The following is a 26,358-nucleotide window of genomic DNA, read 5'->3' as shown; positions in this document are numbered from 1 at the left end:
GCTGTAAAATGACCAAAAGTCCCTAGGTGAACGTATAGAGTATAAAGAAGAAGCACCAGTCGACGACGTAAGTAATTTTCGTGTGACTAAACTTTAATTCCATTCGTATGGTTAAATGACAAAATTCAAATATTTTCAATAGAAATGCATGCAATATAAGTGCATACGAGTCGCTGCAAGGTGTTTTAAATTTAATCATCCACTTCACAGACTCGCAAATACAGCCCGAACTGTGTTACATTTATATTTATTTTTCTGGGCCAACAAAAACAAGTGGCATCTGGAAGATTTTAGGCCAACACACAAAAATACAACAAAAAAAAATCAAGGAAAAATGTCTTCATCAGCCATATTTGTGCTGGACGTGAAGGGCAAGGTGTTGATATCCCGCAATTATCGCGGCGACAACATTGACATGGCGGTGATCGATAAATTTATGCCGCTGCTCATGGAACGTGAAGAGGAGGGTCTCGTCACGCCCATCCTGCAAACGACAGAAACAACATTTGCGTACATTAAGACAAATAACTTGTACATTGTGTCGACGACGCCGCGCAATAAGAATGTGAATATTGCATTGGTCTTTGTATTTCTGCACAAAATCGCACAGGTGTTTGTCGAATACTTCAAGGAGCTGGAGGAGGAGTCTATACGGGATAATTTTGTCATCATATACGAGCTGCTCGACGAGCTCATTGACTTTGGCTATCCGCAGACGACGGACTCGAAAATCCTGCAGGAATATATCACACAGGAATGTCACAAACTTGAGCTGCAGCCGCGCATACCCGTCGCCGTCACGAACGCCGTCTCCTGGCGTTCCGAGGGCATTAAATATCGCAAAAATGAGGTATTCCTCGATGTCATCGAGTCGGTCAATCTGCTGGCCAATGCCAATGGCAATGTTCTGCGCAGCGAAATCGTTGGCGCCATCAAAATGCGTGTCTATCTTTCGGGCATGCCAGAGCTGCGTTTGGGCCTCAACGATAAGGTGCTCTTCGAGAGCACCGGCCGTGGCAAATCCAAGTCCGTCGAGCTGGAGGATGTGAAGTTCCATCAGTGTGTGCGTCTGTCCCGTTTCGAAAACGATCGCACAATCTCGTTCATACCACCAGATGGAGAATTTGAGCTGATGTCCTATCGCCTCAACACGCATGTAAGTAGAAATTGAATTTGGGATCTGCCACAATCAAAAAGTTAAAACTTTCATTCTTCTTCTCGAGCAGGTGAAGCCACTGATCTGGATTGAATCGGTGATTGAACGACATGCCCATTCGCGCGTTGAGTACATGATTAAGGCAAAATCTCAATTTAAGCGCAGATCGACGGCAAATAATGTGGAAATTGTTATACCAGTGCCGGCAGATGCGGACTCACCGAAATTCAAAACAACAATTGGCAGCTGCAAATATGCGCCCGAACAGAATGCCATCATATGGACGGTGAAATCATTTCCCGGCGGCAAGGAGTACCTAATGCGTGCCCACTTTGGCCTGCCCAGCGTCGAGAGTGAGGACAATACCGAGGGTAAGCCGCCGATACAGGTGCGCTTCGAGATACCCTACTTTACCACGTCGGGCATCCAAGTGCGCTATCTGAAAATCATTGAGAAGAGCGGTTACCAGGCGCTGCCCTGGGTGCGCTACATCACACAGAACGGTGACTATCAGCTGCGCACCAACTGATCCTGATCCACACCCACACATTCCAGCCAAGCTTAAGCGAATATCCTTCTTGTTGCGTTTAATATGAGTTAGGATTATGTTAGATAGCTTCTTCACCTTCACATGTGCGTTAAGTCGAAAGTAAATATATATATATATAACATACATATTACAAATGTGTTCCTGCAAGCGCAATTGTTTAGTAAATTTATTGATTGTTTTTAAGCCAATATACCAAATTTTTAAATATTCTGTTAAACTAATGAAGTTTAAATTTGAAGATAACAAAGTGTGTTAGCCGGCCTTTAGCGTACTTATGCAAGCTGAATGAGATTGAAAATATTTCTTAAATCGGATTGTAAACAAAAAAGCAAGCTGAAAGCTAGCAACTTAAAATATTTTAATATTTGTTAGTGTAGTCAAAAATCAAAAGAAACATAACAATGGCAGCTAATTTCGAAGTTTCTAATTTACAAAATCTTCATTTTTCAATTTGTTTTGAATTCAATTCATTTTACTCGTTTGCAGGAATACGCCTAATTATAAAAAAAGGTATTGTTTTTTTTTCCTGTGTATTGTATTTGTATTTTGTACGTAAACCAAACTAATAAATTGTAATACCTTTTCCAAAGCATACAACTTGTAATTAAAGCTAAGCTAAATGCTCGAGAAAATATATGTTGCATTTGTAAATTACAACGGTTTTGCATGGCATGCCTCACAATAAAAGAAATCAAATATTTAACCAGCATTAACGCGTCTCCTCTAACTATTTAGCAACAATGACAAATTTGGTTTGAAACCTTATACAATTCTTTTATTATAAAGGAAAACAGAATAACATATTTGCTTAAACTTAATAAATGCACATTTCGATTGACACCCCGGTTAAGTTTTTGTAGGATATTTTTTTTGATATTTGGTGGTTGCCGTTGCTGGCTACTGCTTAAAGCTCTTCAGCGGATAGAATTGCTTGTGCGATTCGATGTGCTGCTCCAGCTCGCGCTGCTGCTGCTGCAGATGCTCGGGCATTTGATCGTAGACACCCTCGAACATCTCACGCCAATTGGGCTTAAGTTTCTTCTCCGAGATGGAGATTTGCTTGAGGACCTGCTTGCGCACTCCGCTCACGAACTCCTTTTCCTGCTGCTCATTGAACCAGCCCTTGTGCACCATATAGCTCTTCAGCTTCGAGATGGGATGCTCCACTGTGTTCCACACCTCGATCTCCTCCGCTGAACGATAAGCGGTGCTGTCATCCGACGTGGAATGATGGCCCACACGATAGGCCATCGTCTCGAACACAATCGGTTTATTCTCGCGCAGCACATATTCCCGTGCTTTCTTTATTGCATTGTACACGGCAAATACGTCGGTGCCATCAACGCGTATCGTGGCAATGCCATAACCCATCGGACCACGACCAGCGATGCCATCGCCTCTGTATTGCTCATTCGACGGCGTCGATATGGCAAAGCCATTGTTGCGGCTAATGGAACATAAAATTGACAGTCATATGTGAAAAGAATAAAGCGAATCAAGCTAGACTCACCAGAAGAGAATGACGGGACATTCAAGTGTGGCTGCAAAATTAAAGGCAGCATGTGCATCTCCCTCGGAAGCGGCGCCCTCTCCAAAATAGCAAACGACGCAGGCATCGTTGTTGGGCTTCATTTTCAAGGCGTAGGCAGCGCCCACAGCCTGAGGTATTTGGGTTGCTAACCAGAGGAAATCGACCAATTGTGAGTATTAAATGGAAAATAATAAATCTAAAATTAGCCACTCACACAGCGGACTGGAGATGGTTACAAAGTTCAGCTCCTTGGAGCCGTAATGCACAGGCATTTGTTTGCCGCGTCCCATATCGTCATCGTTGCCATAGCACTGATCGACAAACTGATCGATACGAAAGCCGCGCCAGACCAGCACACCCGCCTCTCGATATTGGCCATAGATGAGGTCGCGCATTTCCAGGGCAGCTGCGCTGCCAATGTGTGACGCCTCCTCGCCCGAGTTGGTCATGTAGAAGGAGATTCGTCCCTGCCGCTGCGACTCGTACAGAATCTTGTCCATTGTAGCGAGCTGCACCATGTCGCGGAACATTTTCTCGACCACCTCCTGGCTGAGCTGTGGATCCTCCTGCTCACTGAGCAGATAACCATCACGATCCAATACCCGATAAATCGGTATTGGGGCATAGTCCTCGGGCATCATCAGCTTCAAATTGTTTATGAAGGGGGCATCGCGAGCGCCGGGAAATGGAGAAATCTCCGCTGCCTGTCCACTGGAACTGTAATTGCATTGTGCGCTTCCTGCACACAGCTAAAAGCAGGAAAATAATAGCAACAATTAACTTGTGATCTGACTTGTGTTTTCCAATTAGAATACACACCATTTTGACATTTTGTCTTGCCGCGCTGGCGGCATTTAACAGTTTAACAGATTTGCGCAGGAAAGACATGTTTACGAATGATCAACGGAAAGGGTATTTGCAACAGGAATAGGAAACACAAGGAAAATAATTGATAATTATGTTACTGCTGCGTGTTCCTCTGTTGCCTTCTACTCCAATCAGCTGCGTTACGCAACAGGTATGTGGTTAGGCGGGGTATGCAGCACATAACCTGTGCACGCAAAAAATCACGAGCAAAAATAAATTGTTTATTGTGTAAAAAATGATTAAGTATGATATCAGTGAAATTGCGTTTAATTGGCTTATTTACTATGTGTATGGGCAACTAAAGTATAAAATAACTCTCTACTTGCGATTTATCTACATTTATGTCAATTGAAATATTTTGCTTTGCTCGTGCTTTTGGCGAATAACATACTAGCCTCAAAGTGTTGGTAAATATTGCAAAATGGCAGCTGAGCAGATCGACGAGGCGCAATTCTGGCAGTCCATTGCAATATTAATAAAAAACTATCATGCCTTGAATAAAAAGATATTTGAGGTGCTCATAACACAAGTACAAAAGCACAAGCAGGGCAATCTATGCGAATCCACCGAGGATGAACTGCAACAGCAGCTACACACAGCTCCCAAAGCGAGAACATGTGAGGGCTTCAATATCAGCTACAAAATGCTGACCAAAAAGATGGCCACAAATATTCTGGCCACTGGAATTGTGGGTGAGAAATGTTTCACAACTAATGGAACATAATTTAAAATAAATTCTTATAGATTTTGCCAAGCAAAGCTATGAATGCCATTTTGTAGACGCGGAAGCCTTTGATGATTTCGCCGTGCATTTAATTGGCGGCCAGCTGGAAGTTGTCATATTAAAGCAGCGACTGGAATCGGAAGAAGAATCGAAGCAAAGCCCTCGGGGCTGGGCAGAGTTTGTGCTTAAGCCAAAGCTCTGCAGCTGGTCACAAAGCAAACGTGCGGAAGGCGCACAGAAATCGTTGCGTCTGCTGGACATGGAAAAGTATAATGATCTGTACAAATCCCTGAAGCAAAAACACGCGCAACGCTTACTGCAATATTGGCAAACAGCCAATGAGTCCACAGATCCGTTAAAGTTCATCTACGAGGACCTGGCGATTGCCGCCTATCTAATCACATTGTGGAGCTGCACACAATCGGAGCCACAGGCATTTGCCGATCTGGGCTGTGGTAATGGACTTCTAGTGCACGTGCTCAATGCGGAGGGCTACAAGGGATACGGTTACGATGTGCGCAGACGTAAGCTGTGGTCGCTTTATCCGGCGGAAACCGCTGCTTGCCTCCTAGAGCAAACAGTGGAACCAAAGAGCTTTCGCTTGGACTTCCCGGGCATCGATTGGCTAATTGGCAATCATTCCGATGAGCTTTCGCCGTGGTTGCCAGTGCTCGCAGCGCGTCTGAAGACAAGCTTTTTTCTGCTGCCCTGCTGTCCGTTTGAGCTTTCCGGTCGAAAATTTCAGCGCCGCAACACTGGCATCAGCGCCTATCAGGATTTTGTACTCTACGCTCGTCAAATTTCCGATGAATGTGGCTTTGAAACGCTGCAGGATCGCCTTAAAATACCCAGCACCAAGCGCTTGGCGCTGATTGGTCTAAAACAAACAGCAAAATCCTTCCAAAATCTGGAATACTTTGTACAGCAAGAACTGCAAAAGCACAAAACGGGCCTAGAAAATGGGGCGGATTCGGTGAAGCTACGTGAGAAAATGGAGAGCGTGAGAAACTGCACACAAGTCGAGAAGAGCATTTTAGATGCACTCGTATTGAAAATCTTTCGCCAGCTACTGGGTAATGAAAGCAGAACAAGTGATAACTGCTGGCTACCGGGGAAACAGTTGTCAATGCGGGACATTGCACAGGGTCTCAGCAAAGAGGAGCTCAGCGGCATCAAATCCGAGTGTGGTGGCATAAAAACGCTGCTGAGAAACAAGCATGAAGTATTTGAGTTTTGTGGCACTGATCAAATTGGCATACGCAAGCCCAGGGCTGCAACTGCGACTCAAGTCGCCGGCAAATTGGTGACGGTTAAGAAACGACCCTGTTTCTTCAAACTACACCATCCACAGGGCTGTCCGCTGAAGGACAATGAATGTTCTTTTATACACTAGTAATAAGGGACTCATGTGCATTTTATCTATAGTAAAAACTGTCTACAATTAAAAGGAAATATATATGTTGTAAGAACCTTTTAAGCACACTAATTAATATGAAAAAAATACGTCGTTTATAAAATCCTCTGTTGTTTTTTTTTTCTATTTGTTGCTTAACATATCATATTCAGTAAAATTTTCCCTTTATGTTAGGAATAATTACCCTTTCTGTATAAAAATCTTTATCTATATAAAGGACTTAATTGCATTTTATGTAGAACAAAAACTTTATAGTTAGAAGAAAATATATATATTATTGTTGGATTATGAAGACCTTTTAAGCTCACTTATTACTATGAGAAAAATAAGTATTTTACCAAATGCCTTATATTGTTTGCTACACAGACATCTTGAGTAAAATTTCCCTTTTATGTTAAGTACAATTTTACCTTCCTGTTTCAAAATTTCTCAAAGGTTTTGTGTTTGTATTTTAATATATTTCGTGTCTAATTTTAAAATATTTTTGTTTTTTCCGATTTTACATAAGTTTGAAATGAAGTGCATTATTAGTTGTGGTTTCTCGCTGATGTCATTTACCAATAGGAGTAGTTGTTTACTATATATATAAATATGAACTTCATCAACGGGAGCTATCCGAGCTATTGCTGCGACGACGGCGACGAATCGGGGAACGTGAGCGACGCCGGGGAGAGTTGCGTCGACCACGCATTGGTGAACTGCGTCGACCGCCGCCGCCTCGATTATTGAATCGATTGAATTGGGGCGGGGAACGCCATCGGTTGCCTTGGGGACGGCGCATCTGGGGCGATGGTCGACGTATTGGCGGTCGCTGCTTTGGCACAATGACGGGCGATACTGTGATCTCCTGACCATCGATCTGCCCGCCATCCATGTGCTTCATGGCGGACTCACAATCCTCGGCGGTGGCGTACTCTACATAGGCCATGCCGCGTCCAAAATTCGGATGATAACGATCTGTGGGAAATTCCACATTCTTGACGGTGCCAAAGCTGCTGAAGATCTCCAGGACATGATCCTTGGTCACGTTGCGTGTGAGACGACCCACATGGATGCGCACCGGCTTTGGGGTGGGTGAGCGCGAACGGCTTCGACTGCGGGTGCGCGAGCGCTCCCTACGCTTGGGGGGCGGAGTGCGTTCGATAGTGCCGCGCCCAGCACCGCCACCACCACGACGACGTGGTGAACGCGAGCGACTGCCGGAACGGGAACGTTCACGTTTATTTACGTTATTCGCCTCGCCACCAGCACCAGCAGCAGTTGCGCCACTGGCGACGCCTCCACGATCATTGGAACTGCGACGTGCACGATCCCGGGAACGGCTGCGACTGCGCTGCACACGATCCCGATCCCGATCACGATCCGTGCGCTCGCGTTCCGTTTCCTTGCGCACCTTGCTATTGGCCCTCGGGGATTTGGTGGTACGTCTTGGCGAACGGGATGCATCCTTGCTGGCGGCGATCGCGGCACGACGACGATTCTTCCCGCTGCGATCGGAATCGCTGGTCGATGAGCTCGACGAGCTGGATGAGTCGCTGGAGCTGCTCGAGCTTGAGCGTGAATCTGACCCAGAGCTACTCCGCGACGAGGTGCTGCCCGATGAGCTGAGTAGAGAATGAGAATGAAATGGAAAAACATTTAATTTAAATATAAACATATATGGTAAATTAGATGCTTAAATAACTTATCGTTCGATCCTTATAAGGGCATGTTAAAAAAGTCAAGTCATCCAAGTATAGTGGATTTGTTAATTTAATTTCTACTAAATGAGCTTGTAGTCGCATTCTTTTGCCGATTTTACACATTTTGACAAGATTTTGTTCATATTTTTTCTTTTTAGGTGTGCCGGTTGTATGGGAATTAATTGTACCTTCTGCTGGAGTCGCTGCTTGAGGAGGCGGAGCCACGTCGCTTGCGTTCCCTCTCTCTGCGCGACGAGTTCGATGTAGCTGCGGCTTTAGCATCCTTCTCTTTAATATCCTTCTCTTTATTTTCCTTTTCGCCCTCGGCGGTGGGAGACCGGGCACGCGCCCTAAAGAACCAAATAAAAAAGCACTTTATCATTGAATGGCGCCGTGAAAATGTTCGTTGTACTTACATTTTGCAGTTCCGCTTTAACTTGATGCGATGTTCAGTGATAAGTTGTCAAATTGTTTAGTGAATTTGTTGCAAAAGCAAACGTATGAATTCACAAGTTACTTAGGTGTATTTTCAATGGCGTTCTTGCATCGATTAATTTTTTTATTGACGAAAATGTATCGATGTCAGCAATGAGCATACGATGAGTTGCATAGCAGGGTTGATTAATTGCATTAAGCCATTCGATATGTCTGCATGCAACTATGCTCATGAAATATCGAAGGCACTGACAGTGTGACCGCGTTAATACAGTAAAAGATACATTCATGCATACATATACAGCGCTTTGTCTGGTCGAGAATCACAGAGGTAAACTCCCATAAAAAAAATTCAAGATACATTTTAAACCAAGTGTAAATTGTTTTTTAAAGTAGAATTTTACTTGAGCTTTTGTGTAATGCAAATTGTGCTCGTCAATGTATACGCATTTACGTAGTGATATTATATAAAACGCAATTGTTTAATGCCAGTTTTTATCTGAATGGTGACGAAGTGGTTGTCATTGTGAATTCAAATACATACGTACGTATGTATGTATGTATGTGTGCCTGAATGCATGTGTACACACACACACGCACTTATACATATGTGAACTTGTGTTGATTTAAGTGAGCTATGACCATAGGGGAGCGGTTCAAAGCCTCTGTGGGCCACAGAGTTTCGATTTTTTTTTCTTTTTTACCCATATCTATGTATACTCGCAACGCATTTACAATTGATACGCTTTGGCTCCCCTCCACACACAAACACACAATGAAAGAAAAATAGAGAGAGAGAATGACACACACACACAAGAGAGTAAGAGTTCAAGCAAACGGGGGAGCAAATAAATGGTCTGTCTGAGTCTCTGAGCATTTTACCACACTACCTCTTTGTCTGTTCAAGCGAGCTCTCGTGCTGGTATTTTTCTCGCTCGCGTTCATGTGTAAAATTATTTATTTTTTCCCCCGTCTTATTTTGCAATCTCGTTGTGCTACTGGTGTGTGTGTGCGCGTCAGTGTCTATAATGTACAAATATCATCAGCAATATTGTGGAACGATCATAATAATTCTGTAAATGCAGAATTAACAAAAGACAGCAGCAAACATTTTTATAGTATACATATTCACATATTCATATAATCGATGTATATATGTGTTTGTATATAAATTGTGTGTGTGTCAAAAAAGAGCAATCGCCGTTGAAGTTGGACTACCATGACTACGCAATAGCAACAACAAGAGACAGCGAGACGCGAGACTTTGTTAGGTGGGTTTTTGCTTTTCTCTTTTCTTGCTCATTGCTCATTGACGTCGTGTGTGTGTGTTGTGTGTTTGTCCGTCTGTTTAGTTTGCTTTACTTATCTCTTCTCACTCTCCTCTCCCATTATAATGTGGCTTTGAACTGGCGAGAGTATAAAGCAAATGTGATGTATATGCATACATATGTACATTTTTATAGAAATATACATATTTTCCTTTTTGATAATTTATTGTTTTTAATTTCGAGAGGGTGGCAAAGTGTGTTCAACTTTATGTGACCCTCGGCCACAAACACGAAAACACCCACACTTACATGCCACATTAGAAATGCCTTTTTACATAAATGCTATCCATGAATATAAACATACATTAAATAGGAGAAAATAAAATATACATATGTATGCAAGAGCTAAAGTTCAATTTGTTGGATGACTGCTGTAGTGTGTACATACAAACAAACAAGCATACGTACATATATACGTACATGATTATAAAATTTTAACTGCTTGCTTATCTTAAATAGTTGTTTAATAGTTTTACATAACCATGTGCATTTTAATATTTGGCAATTAAAACCACGCTTTATATACATATCTATATATTCATTCCTACATGCGTTCAACAACACAACACATATTACATATTCACAGTGATCACTCGCAAATTGTAACGCTTATGTATCAAATTTGTTTCTAATATGCAAACAATTTATTTATCTAAGCTCTAAAATATTGCTTTTAATATGAGATATGTGTTATAATAATTATTATTTCTAAATGTTTTCATTTGCGAGCGATCACTGTAGTATGTCTCTTGTATTTACTAACCTAACTAAAAAAAAACCCAAACAAAAAAGTAAATTAGTCTCAAAAAAAAAAAAAATTGAATGTAATTGCAAATGTTTCTTTTACTTTTATTTTCTTTGTTTTTAGCATACATACAAATATTTTATTGCTGGTTTTGGTGGTAAATTTGCATTTGTTAATGGCCGCGGCCAGACGTGCCCGCTTCTTAACACACAAAATATACACGTCTCTCTCAATGAAAAGCGATCATCAAGTGTTTTTCTATTGACTCTATCCCACATGTAAAAACAAAAAAAAATATTTATATATATATATAAATTGAAACTAAACCGAAATGTATACTAAGTACGATATATACTTTATCACATAAGACTGCCATAATTGCCGCGCGTGTATTTGTATCTGTATCTGTATCTCACTGACCAACTGTAACTGCAACAACTGCAAGCGCAATCTGCACACACCTCAACCTCAAGCTCATGTTAAAACCAAAAAAACAAACTATATATAAAGAGAGCTATCGCTCGCTCGCCTCCATATGCCAACTTATATATCTATACATATATGAAGTGTTATTCCTCGTACTGCCATCCAAAAATAATCTTACCAACAACAACCACAACAACAACAAAAACTACTACTACAACTCCAACAACCATCAACAACATTCAACTGCAACTTGGCAACAGTTCTCGGCTTTAGTTTGTAAGCTTTGTTTTTGTAAATTTTATAAACATGTTATTTACTATTTGAAATATGTACTATTTGATATACATTGTAGGCTATGCGAAATGAAAAATTGAACAAATATTAAATTAAGATTTATCTTAGACAAACTAAACTGTGTTAAAGCACAACTGTTTACCTTTCATTTCGCACGTCCTATTAAGCTCACTTGTAATATTTTTATTGTATTTGTCCTACGTTCTTTGGTTCCAATACTGCTCTAACCCCATACATATATCATTCGACAACAACAACAACACAACACACACACTGTTTGTTTTTGCACATATTCACATACATGTATATACGGAATACAGAACAACTTTGATATATTGTAAACTAAACCTACCTTATAATGAACAACATGCAACAATATTTATATGCATTAATCAAACATAAACTGCTCATAATGTCCAAAAACGATAGAGTCGAGATTTAACATTGATCAATGTATGGGTAAAAAATGATATAGATGCAGTGGTGGTCGCTTGGAAATTAGAACTACTCAAATGCAGATGTGTTTGAATGATGAATGTATTTATAATTTACATTTTAAAATTTATACAAAATCATATACATTTTTAATCATTTATTATCATGCAATCGTGAATTGGAAATATTTATATCTTTGTTGTTAAATTAAGTTTATTCAATTATTTGGATGTTTGTACTAAACTAGAAATCATTGTTAACATAAAGACTGAATAGTTTTATAACCACTGTAATGTGCTGTGATAGCTGAAAAGCCATTGTAATAGCTTTATATGTATATTATCAAAGTTGGACTGTCGCTTTTAGATGCACATACAAAAATATATAAATACTATACATATCTACACATGTAAGATAAGTGTTATTCTCTCTCTCTTAAGCTTTGAAGCTCTCAATAGTACTAACGATTTCAAACAAAGCTGATAAGAACATTTTGTAATCAAACTCCCACCACTCAGACAAAAAAAAAATGAGAACATTTACTAATAATGTGTTTTGTTTATTATTATTATCATGTTTACATACACACAACAACAACACACATACACATGCATTTTAAATATATAACACCTAGCTATGTATGAAAAGAACTTCTTTCCACCCCACAAATCGGGCATATTGTGTACTCTATTTAGTTCTCAGAGACTAACCTAACCACGCACGTATCTCTCTCGATCGATCAGTTCCATTTTTATTATTGACAAATCTATTAAAGCTACACTGTTAAAAACAAAACTCAAATTGTTGCTGTTTTATTTACGAAAAAATAAAATATATACATATTTATATATATACTCTTTTACTCCTTTACATAATTACCACTACACACACATACACATAAACACTCTTTCCTAAGTAAGTACTAGTGTATATTCCCCTATCCGCATAAATGTTTTGTATTTGTTTTGCGTTTGGTTTTTTCCTTTTTGTTTATTTTTGGATATTTACTTAAGTTTGAGCATGTTGGCTGTTGGTTGTTTTTTTTATATATTCTATTTTGCTTTCTTGTACTGCTGGAACGCGGGCGCGGCTTTAAAAAACACGCGTAACTTTAACATAGTTCAAGTTGCTAATTTTTTAAATACGCAAACGTTACCGTTTTTCCTCTTGTACAACTTGCAGCTAAATGAACAAAGCAAAAAAGTTGCAATAACCCCCGAATAAACTGTCAAAAACACAACAACAACAACAAGTAAGTCTCAAGCAGCAGCATCAGCAGGCAGCAGCAACAACAATGCTGAACTCCAATGCGAATCATTCGGGCAACAGCCGTCGGCCATTTTCGCGTAATTCCTCCTCGGCTCGTTCGCATCGCGGACGCATTCTCTTCTCGCCGCATCTCCACGGACAGCAGCAACAACAGCAGCAGCAACAACAGCAGCAGCAGCAACAACAGCAGCAGCAAAGGAATAATAACAACAATGGCCTTGTGCCGGGTCATAGTCCCTGGTGCAATGTCAATCTGAATCGCCACAATAATGACAACAGCATCAACAACGGTGGCAGCAACAACAGCGGAAACAACAACAACAATGCCAATAAAGATGCAATCGATGGCAGAAACTCAAATTGGTAAGAGCCGTGCAGCTTATGGTATTTAAAAATAAAAGAAAAAAGACAAAAAAAAAAAAGAAAAGAAATTACGTTAGCTTTAAGTGACATAAAAGCGAATTTGAAGTACCCCCCCAACCCAGAAGCCCTTTATCCCGCCGTTTATCCCACACCGAACTTTGCCAACGATCTGCCATAATAATAACAACAACATCCTTGTAACTCGTTCCCACGCTCCCCACGACAACTATAGAACAGTTTGCTCTACTCTTCTATCTATCTATCTCTCTCTGTCTCTCTATCTATATATATCTAACTACTTCTACGTAACTACACCTCAAATAAGAATGAAAATCGCTTTTAGGCTAAAGGGAGAATTTTGTAATTAATCGCGTGTTTTGTCCAAAAGAAAATTGAATAATCATAACAGAAAAAGCAAAACGCAGCCAAAACTATTGTTTGGCCCCTTAACCGTTGAATTTTCGAAGCACTAAAAAAACAGAAACTTGCATCGGCAACAAAGCAGATGCAGGCTGCACTAACAACAACAAACAAGCATAAAGAGAGCGAGCTTATGCATAAAGCTCACACATCACACCCACACTCTCTTAAACTCTCTTTATGCAAAACAGTGCCAACAGTGTTGCACAGTGTTAGTTGCCTGCCTGCATCTGTTTTGATGTTTACTACTACTACTTTTATATTCGTGTTCATTTGTAATTTTCGTTCTCTTTCCGTACTGTACATTTTTTATGTTTTGTTTTCGTCAATTGGCACATATGTATTACCTCTACCTACTAATTATCGTTGTATCTATTATCTCTGCATTTACATACAAAAACCCAAATTACACACAACTTTCGTTTTGCTCCAAAAATATTATTAATAATAATAATATAAAATACATTCCTTAATGTATATCGTATGTACATTTTTCTAACCGCTTCAATTACAAATATGTATGTATACTTACCAGGCAAAATTCCATAGTAGATACATATATATTTACATCTAACTGAAAACAACATATCAGAAACTCGTTAATTTTTATCAACCATACTCTAACATTAAAAAGTTCCAAAAAACCAAAAAAAAAAAAAAAAAACATTCTGAAAAATAAAACCAATGAAAATGCATGAAGAGCACTTGAAAATGGCAAACAAAAACTTTATACGTAGCAAATGTCCTAAGTTTTTAGTAGTTGTTTCTTTGTCCAAAAACCAAAAAGCTTCTTAATTTACGTACTTACTAAATACTTTTACATACTCTCGTACATATGTAAAGCGCGCTTAATGGAATTACCAAGCATGCCAACATCATCAACAAACAACAACAACAAAACTATAACAATATATATTTTGCTAACTCTGGACCAGCGATTTTCTTGGCCCCCGAGTGCTACTACTCGCCAAATATTCAATTCAAAATTGTGTAATCTTGTACTCGTACTCGTAGTTGATAAAAAAAAAAACATACTTTTTACAATTGCAATTTTGCATTTACATTATTTTTGCTTTATTTACAAAACTAGTTTAATGCTACGTGTGTATGTAATTCTTTTGTGTACTTAAAACGGTTTTGGTTATGGATATTTAGTATAGAGCCATAAAGGGAGTTTCGTTAATAAGTTTTCAAAAAATTTAAATAATGCATAATACACTGTTTGCTTGAAGATTTTTGTACCATATATATTGGTATTAAAAAATGTAAAATTCGTGAGACGTAGAACAAGTTCAGTCAAAATGACTCTAGAATCAGGAATTTCTGATGAATCAATATATGAGTCACAGTGTGACGAAAACATTTTGGAAATACAAGAAATGTATTCTGATAGGAAAAAGGATTGCGTGTTTCCTGATTACAGGTGCTTTTCATGCATATTCATAATACAACAACAACAACAAAATACGCGAACTAGTTAAAGAGGAACTACCACTAAATAAAAAAAAACGTAGAAAAGCTCATTTTGAGCTTCCGTTTGTTTCTCACAATTTTTTTTTATTTAATATTTATTCTTATACTTTGACCTACCCGTTAAATTATTTTTTGTTTTGCGCATAGTTTTGCTTCACGTTTGTGCTAAATAAACTTTACAAAAAAAAAAAAAAAAAAAAAAACCAATTTAAAACTTTAACAACAAATATTGTGATGTTTAAAACCGTGTGATTATATTAAAATGCAACCGTCAAAGTGCAAGCCAAGTATATAAATTTAGTTACAAAATTTCCTCTTTATCCAAACCGTACAGTAAATACTTAGTTGTAATATTTCTTTCGATTCAACATTTTATGAATGATAATGCATTTTAGTTGAGTTTGTTGATTGTTATTGATATACATTCTAGATTGGTGTACATTGTATTATCGCTTAACTGCATTTTGTGGTGCCGGAACAAAATTTTTAATACATATATATATATAAATATATATGAAAACGTTGACAAAAACCATAGTTAATGATCAAGAAACTCAGCTTAATGTTTTACTTATTTATTTGCATTATGCACACTGCGGCTTAGAATGTTTAATGAACAGTTTAAATGTACCTAACTAGAAAAATCCAAACAAAAAATCAAAAACCAATGCTACTTGTTATAAAAATCAACTCTCTACATATATAGTAAATGCGTTACTATTATTTTTCCGTATATTTCATTATTGTTTTCTCTTATTAATACTACTTTATTCAATATGTCATTGTGTGTGTGTGTGTGTGAGCGCAACAAAAACAAATCAAAGCAAAATCAATTATAAAATATTTTTGAACTTTGCCACACTCTGTTAAAATAGTTAAGTATTTAGCATATACTCTATATAATTTCTCCTCTTAAGTTTTGGACACAACCGAATTGAGTTGCAGTCGCAGCTTTTGCAATTAGTGCGTAAGTGTTAAACGTTAACGTATTTTTTGTATGGTGCTTTTGGCCCCCACGCCCACTCAAAATGCTGCTGTGTGCGTGTGTGCGTGCGTATGTGTGCGTGTGTGTGTGTATGTACAATATAGTATAATCTCGATCACTCGATCTGTGTGTCACCCCAAACAAACAAATATTCTCTTAAGCTTTGCATACGCATGCTGTTGTGCTTACGTTTACGTTTACGTTGACGACTACGTTGTGCGTTGCGTGCCAAAAGCTGATTCTTCAGAGCGCCGCACTCACATGCTCTCTCAAGCTTTTGAAAACGAGTATTCGTACTTGAAATAACGGTTTACGTTTTTACGTTATCTTTTATATATTTTTGAGCATGTACAGCACTCTCTCTCTCTCTTTCTTATAAGTACATATAACTCTCTCTCTATCTATCTCTCATGTTTAGCTAGTGAAAGCGTTGCGTTGAAAAGTGTCCTAAAAACTGTGATACTCGCATTTGTTGTTTAATTTTTGAATTTTTTTTTACGTTATTTTTTTTGTAAGCGTAGTGTGCATTAAAGCGAAAGCCAAACAAATAAATAATTAAAATAGCAAACTAACAAAAATTTATATTTAAAATGCATAAGTACAACAAAGACAATGAGAAAAAACAAAGCAAAAAAAAATAAAGCTGAAAAAATACATGATGTGCAAAATTAGTACGTATTTGTTTCTACTAAATGCATATTGTATATGTGTGTATATGTAGTTAATTAGTAAATAATATTAACAGCAACAATTCTCGCTACATATACACGCATTGCCATTATATTATTATAAACTATATGTGTGTGTATATATTGATATTATATAATTACATATATATATATATTATATATATCTATATTAAACTAATAATCTAATTATTGCATTTTGCCATTTACATATATATTATTTTTATCTTTTTCGTTTTTCTTTCTTCTTCATAAAAAAAAAACCGAAAAAACTGCAAAATAATAATAAAAAAAAAAAACTATATAAATAACGTATATGTGTGGCTACCACTACTGCATATATACACTACTACTACTACCTACTACCTGTACATGTATATGCATACAAAAATAACTATATATGGGTTGTGTTTATACTACCACCACACTGCTACTGCATTGATTTGATTGAACAATTTTCAAATGTATCTCGTAAAACCGAATATATATATTATACATTATCTTATTATATGTATTACATATTATCTGAAAAAAAAAACCAAAAAAAAAAAAACGCAAATGCAAACCTAAATCGAAAATCCAGCGATGTACAAACAAGTAATTCTAGCGGAACTTGTATTTATAACAATAGCAAAACGCATCATCACAACAACAGCCTTAACCTCAATCACAATACAAATTCACTCAGTCATCAGTCACAAGCCCATAACCACCACACACAGTATAACAGTAACAGTAATAACAGTAACAATAACAGTATCAGTAACAGTAACGTTAACAATAACAGCTATCATCATACAATTACCAACACTGCACACAACAACAACAACGATTGCACTGTTAACACTAGCAATAATCTGAGTAGTAGTATTCGTACCATAAACAACGAAAACCACAATCCCAATCCGACATCACCCAATAATAATCCCAATCCGAGTCCAATTGTGAATCACAGCTATTATCACAGCTACTATGATACAACGATGTGCCACAGTGTGCAGCCGCCGCACGCTTTTGGTTCAATGTCCGTGTCCGTTGTCAGACTGAATCCAGCACGCTTATGTTTAACTGTTGCCGCCCCACCAACACCAACACCCACCACGACCACGACCACACCAGCACCGCCATATAATCAGCAGCGCCGTCCCACGCCCCTACTGCTCTCCTTTCCAGCTAATCAGAATTTCATCAACATCAGTAACAACAATAACCAATCGCATAATTTCAATCAAAATCACAATCATCAATATCACAGCACCCATCATCACAACAACAACAACAACAGCAACAACCACAGTCACAGTCACAGTCTTCATTCACACCACCACCACCCACAACAACAATTACAATCACAATCACAACAACAACAACAACCGACTAATCGCCAATCCCTCCCGCTAACACGTACGAATTCAAATTCAACAACCGCAACAACTTTCAACCAACAATACAACAACAAATAGTAACTCTACTGATGTTGTGAATGTCAATTCTTGTACCGATATAATTCCTCATGGGTCGTCTGCGCCACAACAACAACCACAACAAATGTGTTCACAACGACAACAACCACAACAACATCGACGATCTCAAACCCAACAACTACAACAACAACAATTGTCGCCGTCGCTTCTTATGATAAATTTCAACCAATTGACTGATACTCATATTAACCACGCATCCAATAATGCACCCATCAATAGCCACAGCCAAGGACCCACTGGACCACAGGTGGGACACCACAACCAGCGCAATTACAACAATAATAACAACAACAACAATCGCAACTACAACATTGCCAATGGAAATGGGTTGAGCAATGTCAGCAATAATCCCGATTATATGAATTACCGTCGCGCATGTCCCGCTTATCAACAGCAACATCACATCAACAACGGCAACAACAACAATAACAACAACAACATCAACGGTAACAATAATAATTCGGGCAATGGCCACAACAACAACAATCGTCGCCATAACGGCAGCTACGATAGGAATCTGAACAATAATGTGAGTTAGCAACAAGTCAGTTCATCATCTTCATTAAAATCTGCAATAAATATATATATATATATATATCCAATACTCCTCTTATAATTATTAATGCCTTCGACAACTTGCAGCACTTTGGCAACCAGCAACTCGGATCCTGGTCTGGAGAATAGATCCGATGGCGGCTATAGTTTTGGACGCAATGGTGGCGGATACGGACGTAATGGTGCCCATTATCAGCACATGGGCAATGGTTATGGCAACAATAACAACAACAACAACAACAATGGTGCATCCACATCCTCCGCTGGACCTGGTCTCATGGGAGATGCGCCCTCAGGCTCCGGCCTGTCGGGCTCAACGCTCTCGCTGAACAACGGTCTCGGACCCAATGGCCTCAACTCCGATAGTCCATCGCGGAAGCGTCGTCGCATCTCGGGACGACCCAGCCAATCGCCGCCAGCTATTTATGAACTGCGCCGCTCACCGCGCGTCATGGTGAGCTACTATGAATATATACTGTATATGTATATAGTATTGTTATAGCGTATATGAGACACATCGGAGTAGGCAAAGTAGAACTCATCTTTAGGGAAGATCTGAAACTATGCTTAAAAGAAGGGATCGCTTTTGAAAATCGATTAAATTTTGTAAAAGTTATCGCTGTGGAAAGTTGTGAGCCAACTCTACATGTACAGATTTGTAGATTTGATGGATGATCTGTCGAATGTTTTGTTTGTTTTAAAAAATCTTATCCAAATTCACCAATTACCAGCTAGATTTTAGTTCTTATTTTCAAGCAAAAATCTGTTATATATTTCAAGAAATATTTGCCAATTTTTAGTTCAAATACTATACGCAACTATATTATATAGTTAAAATTGGAAGAAACTTATGTAAAACTAATCTTTAAAATAATTTCTTGAAAAATTATAATTGTTAAGCAGCAATTTTGTAAAAATCCGATATAACATATATATAGCTTTCGTAAGACTAACCGATCGAGAACTAGAATATTTTTATTTAAATATTTAAATCTATTTTAATTTTAATGCACTATTTGTATACCTCTGTTGCAGATGCAACAAGGCAGTCCACCGCTACGTCGACCGAGACTGCGCGATGTGGCCACTTCCACTCAGCAGCAGCTGCAGCAGGCACCGCATCCACAGCAATATGCATCACAGCAGCAGCAGCAGCCTCAGCCCGGCTACCATCCGATGCATCATCATCAGCCGCCGTCGCATTATGCGTCGCAGCAACAACAGCAACAACAACAGCAGCAGCAGCAGCAGCAGCAGCAGCAACAACAACAGCAGCAGCAGGTTGGTCCCCATCCACATGGTGGCCACCCCACACAGCACCCGCATACGCATCGCTCGCCCTGGGATCTGGCTGGCAATGGCCCAAGTGTGGGCAATGGCGGAGGGGGCGGGGGTAATGCTGGCGGCCCGTCAAGCAGCAGCACGGTGGGCGCCATGATGCAACAGGTGCAACAGGCACCGCAGCAAGCGTCCTCACATCAGCAGGCCGTAGTTGCAGCAGCAGCTGCCGCCGCCGCAGCTGCAGCAGCAGCATCAGCACCGCCACCACCGCCCACCTCGCTTATGGTTGACCTCAATCTGGCGCTGCGTCACGAGCCCATCTGGGCCTCCTTCTGCACGTATCCTCTGCCGGCGCAGGCCCGCCTCGCACCCTGCCATCTGCACGGTATCTATACGCAACCCTTCTCCGCGGCACCCGCCGGCCTGGCTGCCGCACCACTGCAGGTGGCACAGGTGCCCACGCCCACACAGGTGGCGGCCGCTGCGGCCGCTGCTCAGCACATGATTCAGCAGGCGACGATTACGGCACAGCAGCAGCAGCGCGACGTCACCGCCATAGCGGTGGCCAATTTGACACTGGAGCCGCCCAGTGCACATCATTTGGATGGCCATCAGGCGGCCGCAGCAGCAGCGGCGGCAGCAGCAGCAGCTGCAGCCGCATCTGTGCCCGTTGGCGCACAGGCGCCGCATCCGCATCCCCACTCACATCCGCATTCACATCCGCATACGCATCCGCATGCACATCAGCTGCCGGCGGCGAGCCACATCCATATCGCCTCGATGAGCGCGGCCGCCGCCGCAGCAGCCGCCCAGCTACATTCCAATGCCGCCGTTGCGGCAGCAGCAGCCGCTGCCCATGTGACCCAGATGTCGGCGGCACCGCAGCAGATAATAATATCGTCGGAACGACGCACATTCCCGCCACATCGGCGCCTGCCGCGCTTCTGGCCGGCAAATCATGGTCCTCATCGGCATGTCCTGCCGCCGCAATCGCTGGCCGCCCACCAGGCGCCTGTGCAAATCCAAACCACCGCTGGCATTATCAATCCGGGCTTCTTGCTCAATTTCCTGTAAGTGAATCTCTCGGCTCTGTCAAGTGTGTGCGGTAATCTCTAATCTCTTGTTTGCAGCGCCATGTTCCCGCTCTCACCTTATAACCAACACGATCTGAGCTCGGCGGACACCAACGAGACGGAGAACTATGAAGCCCTGCTCAGTCTGGCCGAGCGTTTGGGTGAGGCCAAGCCACGCGGTCTCACACGCAACGAGATTGATCAGCTGCCCAGCTACAAGTACAATCCGGAAGCGCATAACGGTAAGTCAAAGCCAAATCTAATTGTCCATTTCAAATGAGATTGAAATTTGTATTTTTGGGAACCAATTTTTCACAATTCTTAGAAAATTTGGCAATGCAAATGGTTATAATTAAAATATTTTTTAAGTTGTTAATGTAATGTTTTATTAATTAATTTAAAGATGTAACTCTTCAATCTATTTTTACTCCAATCTATGATTTTTTGAAATTACAATAACATCTCAAATAATATGCATATAAACTGTGTATTCTGATTGCTTTTCATCTCTGCTCCCCAACAGGCGATCAATCCTCCTGTGTGGTCTGCATGTGTGACTTTGAGCTCCGGCAGATGCTGCGCGTCTTGCCCTGCTCCCATGAATTCCATGCCAAGTGTGTGGACAAATGGCTGCGCGTAAGTATTAAACAATTCATATTTTTAAATTCAATCATTGCAATTGTAAATTGTTGACACTCTGTAATTTGAAGAATTTCCAAAGCCAGTTGGCACCGTTTATTAAATTGATCGATTTGTCCTGCCTTACTTGAGGTGTTGCCAAAGCGGAACAATGGACATAAGTAAATGTGTCTAACGTAAGCCATTGGCTTAATCTCAGGGTGCCAGCCCAGGAATTCATTTTAGCGTCAATATGTGTCCCCTTGGAACACGAATTCCGCAGATACCAATTTGAAGATACTGTTTGGTAGTGAACTTCCTCCTTGCTTTGTAGTCCCGTCTACCTAAACGACTTCCAATCTGTGGGTCACGGTGACCTCGTTGTATAACGCAACTACATGCCAAGTTGAAAAACTCTTCCCGCATTTGGGTGTCAATTTGGTTTAGGCCTCGCACCTCGGTATTGCTGTATTTAGTGACCCTTCTCCCATTAGACAAGCAGGAATTCACTGTGATTGTATTCTTGCCCCGTTAACCACTCGGTTAACCGAAGAATTGACAGTGGCATTTACGGGAACTATAATTTGTATTTTTCTTTTTAAATATTAATTGTTGATTTAATTGATTAATAATAATTATTTGTTTTTGTTCTCTATTTTGCAGTCGAATCGCACTTGCCCCATTTGTCGTGGCAATGCCTCGGACTATTTTGACAGTGCCGATCATCAACAGCCGCAGGCGCAGGCAACTGGCGCTGTTGCGGCGTCGAGCAGTGCTGGCAACACTGCTGCGGCAGTCAGCAATAATCCAACAGTGGCAGTTGCAGCAACCGGCGCTAGTTCGCAGCAGAGTCAGGCTGCTTAGGGCAAACCTAGCAACAAATACAACAGCAAAATCAACACCAATAACCAAACGCTTTCGCCACGTCGTCCAGGTGCAGCAAACAATGGAGCACACACAACTAAGGAAAAGAAAACAACAACAAAAAAACACACACACACTCACAGTTAGCCTATAATGAATAATTGAATTAACGCGCAACGAATCCAACTGCCAAATCGCTTCCCTTTAAGCCAGGTCACTTCAATAGCTTGTCGTAGTACTAAATTAGGCGGTAGTTGTATGTAAGTAATGGTAATGGTTAACACAGTAAATTCTAACAATGTAATTATAATCAAATAATCATACCACCAAGATTTCATACATACATAAGTACTATATATAAATATATATATATATATCTATATATATAATGGGCATAATTATCGATATCGATCATCGATAGTTTTGCTAAATGTGTTAGAAATGTGAACTCAAAATCATTTACTACTGTTCTGCAGGCAGTGAGTATAGTGCAGAAAAAAAAGAAAGAAAAAAAAACAAACAAAAACCTACACAAAATAATAATGGGTCAATAAAGTTATTCGGTTAACGTTTTGGAGCTCAACTGCCGCCTGTGCTTATAATTTCCTTGCATTAGATGTAACAGCTCCATAGAAAATGAGTGCATTACTATAAATACATACAAAACAAACATACCTTTACTAAATGGTGTATTTTAAAATGTTGCTGTCCACATACACACACACACACACACACACATACATACATATTAATTAACGCTATAACTGCAAATTAAACACACAAAAAGAAACAACAACAAAAAAAACAATTTAAAAATACAATAATATTTGTACTTGTTTATGCTATCCGTTTTCTTATATATACATACATATATATATATACATACATACATACATAATATTTGCATTGCATTTTAATTTTATACTTACAACAAAAATATATTTGTATATTTTACGAACTGAACCCACTGAAGAAGTTCTTCTTCTTTTTGCACTAAGCAAAACAAAAACAAAAAAATGGAAACTAACTAAATGAAAGAAAAAAAATGGATATTCAACTCCTTCAATTCTTGCGTTTCAACTGTTTAAACATTTTTAAATTAGTAAACATTACTATATACATATATAAATATATATATATAAACGAAGCAACTAACTTTGAAACATATAAGCAATCTTTAAAATCGACTAAAACCAACAAAAACAAAAAAACAAAATTCACAAACTGAATGAGGAATGAACGTTTAACGCAAAACAACATAATTATAGTATATATACAAAAAAAAAAGAGCGATAAAACACTTGCATAACATGAATATGAATTTAGAGTCGTAATACAATACATACATACATACTTACATACATACATACATACATATATACATACATATACATATATTGGTGGGCTTATTTAACTGTATTGTCGTAGACGTGTGCGTCATTATGCAATTGCTAAATATGCAAAAATACATTTATACAAAATACGCATACATACGTACATTTAGTGTATTATTACATTATTACCGGACAGAAGACAGGAAACGGAAGCAATACTCTACTCTTGCAGGCAGGGCTCCGGCAGCACCAGCTCCAGCTCAAGTAGTTTTTGCCTTTTTTCTCGATGAAATAACAGAACGTGTTTATCATGCTCGCATGTTATATGGTATAAATACGTACACACAATTGCATATACATCTAGTACTTACACCAAAAACCTCCTTGAATTTGAATCAATGTGACTTGTCTATTAAAAGTAGCACGCTGGCCGAGCATCAGATGCATATATGTAGTTATATATATGTATATATAAGTATATATGGATTTACATATATATTATGTGTATATCTATATCGATCTATATAGAGTTTTCTTCTACCTATTATTATGGTGTATCTTCAAATATGTATTTGCATACGATATTTACATGCACTCAACTAGCCTGTAAAAATCCGTACGTTTTTAACAATATACATGTGCTAGTACTAAGCAGCACGCAAAAATAACAATAATAACAATAACTATGACAAACATTGACAAGTAATATACAAAAGAAACAAAAAACAAAAAAAAAAAAACAAACTTTAAACATAACAATACAGAATACCAAGTAAATTGAAATGATTCCTGCCCTCCATTCGTATCAAACCATTGAAACTAACTCAAAAACGTTTTTATATCACATATATATATATGGCATTGATTTTTTGTGACAAATGCATATATAGAGCATACATACAATATATTCTAAACTTAAATAGATTAGCATTTTTCAGACAGTACTAAATAACTAACTATAACACGAGCATAGACGATGAGTTTTGCTTATAGCAGGAGTTCGTTTTTTTGTTTTGTTTTTTTGTATCTATATTATTTCGAATTAACTATATGCTGCTATAAATACAACAACTAGAACACGGTTCTACAGTTTCCGGTACCCACCCAGAAAATAAAGGTTACGCATGGCTTTTTTGGGTCCGTTTTAAGCGAAAGCTGACTTTGCCAATTATAATCACAAGGAGAAGAACAGAAACAACAACGACGAGCACTTTTCTGAATGCGCCCAAAAAAAACAAACAAAAAAAAACAAAAACAATAATGTTTCAATCCCTATTAAATGCTATGCATAAAAGTGAAGAGAAAAAACCAAACAAAAAACAATTCTTGATACCTAGTATATACTAATACATATATATATGTATGTAAAATGTGTGTGTATTTATTTTTAATCTACATAAATGTAAATGGTATTTCCAAAAGACCATTATAAAGGTGTTGTGCTTTTCTAGAATTTTATTAGTAGAAGAAAATGTTTATTTTTTTGTCACAATAAAAAAACAAAAACAAAAACAAACGTTATAAAAAAAAAACAAAAAAAAAAGATAAAAGCAAATATATATATACATATATACATGGATATGAATTGAATACCTTTTATACGTGCACTGACATACTTACCTACGAGTATATAAATATATATATATATATTTACAAATAAAAATCTCAATCAACCGAACTACGAAGCAAACAGCTTAAATAGACATTTTCAAGCTTATTTCCTTATTGAAGTTTTTTCAGTTCCTCCTTCTCCTCCATTGGTTTATTGCCACCTCTTTCTGGAACTTACAATAATAACAGCACTGATAAATGTGCCCGATTTTTCTAACTTTTATCGGTTTATATAGTTTCAAACACTTCTAAACAAAATCAAAAGCTTATCATAAATATATGAAAAGGAATAAAAAATAATATAAAGTTTTGCTGTGATTCGTGATGTAGATGTACGTTATATATATTTAATTACATAAAATGCAATAAAATTTCAAGCATACAAAAGCATAATTATTCAAAATTATTACGTCGGATGCCGGTTAAACAATTAAAAAAAAAAGAACAAACCAACAACCAACAAAAAGAAAAAACAACCAAAAACATTTTATGCATGAGAATTTCTCGAAACAATATGTACGTCATACTCTAACATCACTTGTCTAGAATTGTCTAGAATTATGCAATTTTAAATGTGACTATTATTTTACATTTTTGTAGACAAGAACCGAGACACTCTTATAGTAATTGTAAAAATCAGTTAACCATAGTATTAAGCAAACCTTTTTCAATGGCATTGTAATGGTGAGCGGGCGTTTTTAATGTTAATTGCAATAATTTCCGTTTTCGTTTTTGTATTAACTCGCAAAATTTCA

General features: G+C 38.6%; 5 protein-coding genes across 5 annotated transcripts; 3 read left to right on the top strand and 2 right to left on the bottom strand.

Moving 5' to 3' along the window:
• Positions 1-73: 73 nt before the first annotated feature.
• Positions 74-2,473, top strand: LOC6563018 (AP-1 complex subunit mu-1). Its single transcript, XM_001990328.2, has 2 exons — positions 74-1,156; positions 1,227-2,473. The coding sequence occupies exons 1-2, from the start codon at positions 149-151 to the stop codon at positions 1,683-1,685; spliced, it is 1,467 nt and encodes a 488-aa protein (XP_001990364.2). The 5' UTR covers positions 74-148; the 3' UTR covers positions 1,686-2,473.
• Positions 2,455-4,261, bottom strand: LOC6563019 (2-oxoisovalerate dehydrogenase subunit alpha, mitochondrial). Its single transcript, XM_001990329.2, has 4 exons — positions 4,057-4,261; positions 3,452-3,986; positions 3,217-3,382; positions 2,455-3,153 (listed from the first exon to the last, which is right to left on the bottom strand). Exons 1-4 carry the CDS (start codon positions 4,123-4,125, stop codon positions 2,604-2,606), a joined length of 1,320 nt encoding a protein of 439 aa, XP_001990365.1. The 5' UTR covers positions 4,126-4,261; the 3' UTR covers positions 2,455-2,603.
• A 264-nt stretch (positions 4,262-4,525) lies between these two features.
• LOC6563709 (probable tRNA (uracil-O(2)-)-methyltransferase) lies at positions 4,526-6,346 on the top strand. The gene is made up of 2 exons (XM_001990330.2): positions 4,526-4,796; positions 4,849-6,346. Exons 1-2 carry the CDS (start codon positions 4,526-4,528, stop codon positions 6,219-6,221), a joined length of 1,644 nt encoding a protein of 547 aa, XP_001990366.1. The 3' UTR covers positions 6,222-6,346.
• Positions 6,347-6,672: 326 nt separating this feature from the next.
• LOC6563710 (RNA-binding protein with serine-rich domain 1-A) lies at positions 6,673-8,471 on the bottom strand. Its single transcript, XM_032737390.1, has 3 exons — positions 8,341-8,471; positions 8,113-8,274; positions 6,673-7,846 (listed from the first exon to the last, which is right to left on the bottom strand). Coding segments are annotated over exons 1-3 (1,167 nt in total). The 5' UTR covers positions 8,343-8,471; the 3' UTR covers positions 6,673-6,843.
• A 2,084-nt stretch (positions 8,472-10,555) lies between these two features.
• LOC6563711 (uncharacterized protein DDB_G0283357) lies at positions 10,556-23,006 on the top strand. The gene is given in 12 exon segments (XM_043215148.1): positions 10,556-11,134; positions 12,770-13,219; positions 17,367-18,057; positions 18,109-18,224; positions 18,226-18,713; positions 18,802-18,811; positions 18,910-19,276; positions 19,858-20,043; positions 20,134-21,173; positions 21,234-21,418; positions 21,700-21,812; positions 22,458-23,006. Coding segments are annotated over 11 exon segments (3,735 nt in total). The 5' UTR covers positions 10,556-11,134; positions 12,770-12,881; the 3' UTR covers positions 22,659-23,006.
• Positions 23,007-26,358: the final 3,352 nt, after the last annotated feature.

Source organism: Drosophila grimshawi, unplaced genomic scaffold, assembly GCF_018153295.1.
Source record: "Drosophila grimshawi isolate 15287-2541.00 unplaced genomic scaffold, ASM1815329v1 contig_311, whole genome shotgun sequence".
In the NCBI taxonomy this organism is placed as follows: Eukaryota; Metazoa; Arthropoda; class Insecta; order Diptera; family Drosophilidae; genus Drosophila; species Drosophila grimshawi.
This window is presented reverse-complemented; position numbering and strand designations above follow the sequence as displayed.

Excerpts from the sequence above, each read along its gene's own strand:
- LOC6563019 (XM_001990329.2), bottom strand. The coding sequence starts at position 4,125 with ATGTCTTTCCTGCGCAAATCTGTTAAACTGTTAAATGCCGCCAGCGCG. Across the intron at positions 3,383-3,451 it reads AACCATCTCCAGTCCGCTGT|CAACCCAAATACCTCAGGCT; the intron begins GTGAGTGGCTAA and ends TCCTCTGGTTAG. Across the intron at positions 3,154-3,216 it reads TGTCCCGTCATTCTCTTCTG|CCGCAACAATGGCTTTGCCA; the intron begins GTGAGTCTAGCT and ends ATGTTCCATTAG.
- LOC6563018 (XM_001990328.2), top strand. The coding sequence starts at position 149 with ATGCAATATAAGTGCATACGAGTCGCTGCAAGGTGTTTTAAATTTAAT. Across the intron at positions 1,157-1,226 it reads CCTATCGCCTCAACACGCAT|GTGAAGCCACTGATCTGGAT; the intron begins GTAAGTAGAAAT and ends CTTCTCGAGCAG.
- LOC6563710 (XM_032737390.1), bottom strand. Across the intron at positions 7,847-8,112 it reads AGCAGCGACTCCAGCAGAAG|CTCATCGGGCAGCACCTCGT; the intron begins GTACAATTAATT and ends TTCTCTACTCAG.
- LOC6563709 (XM_001990330.2), top strand. The coding sequence starts at position 4,526 with ATGGCAGCTGAGCAGATCGACGAGGCGCAATTCTGGCAGTCCATTGCA. Across the intron at positions 4,797-4,848 it reads TCTGGCCACTGGAATTGTGG|ATTTTGCCAAGCAAAGCTAT; the intron begins GTGAGAAATGTT and ends AAATTCTTATAG.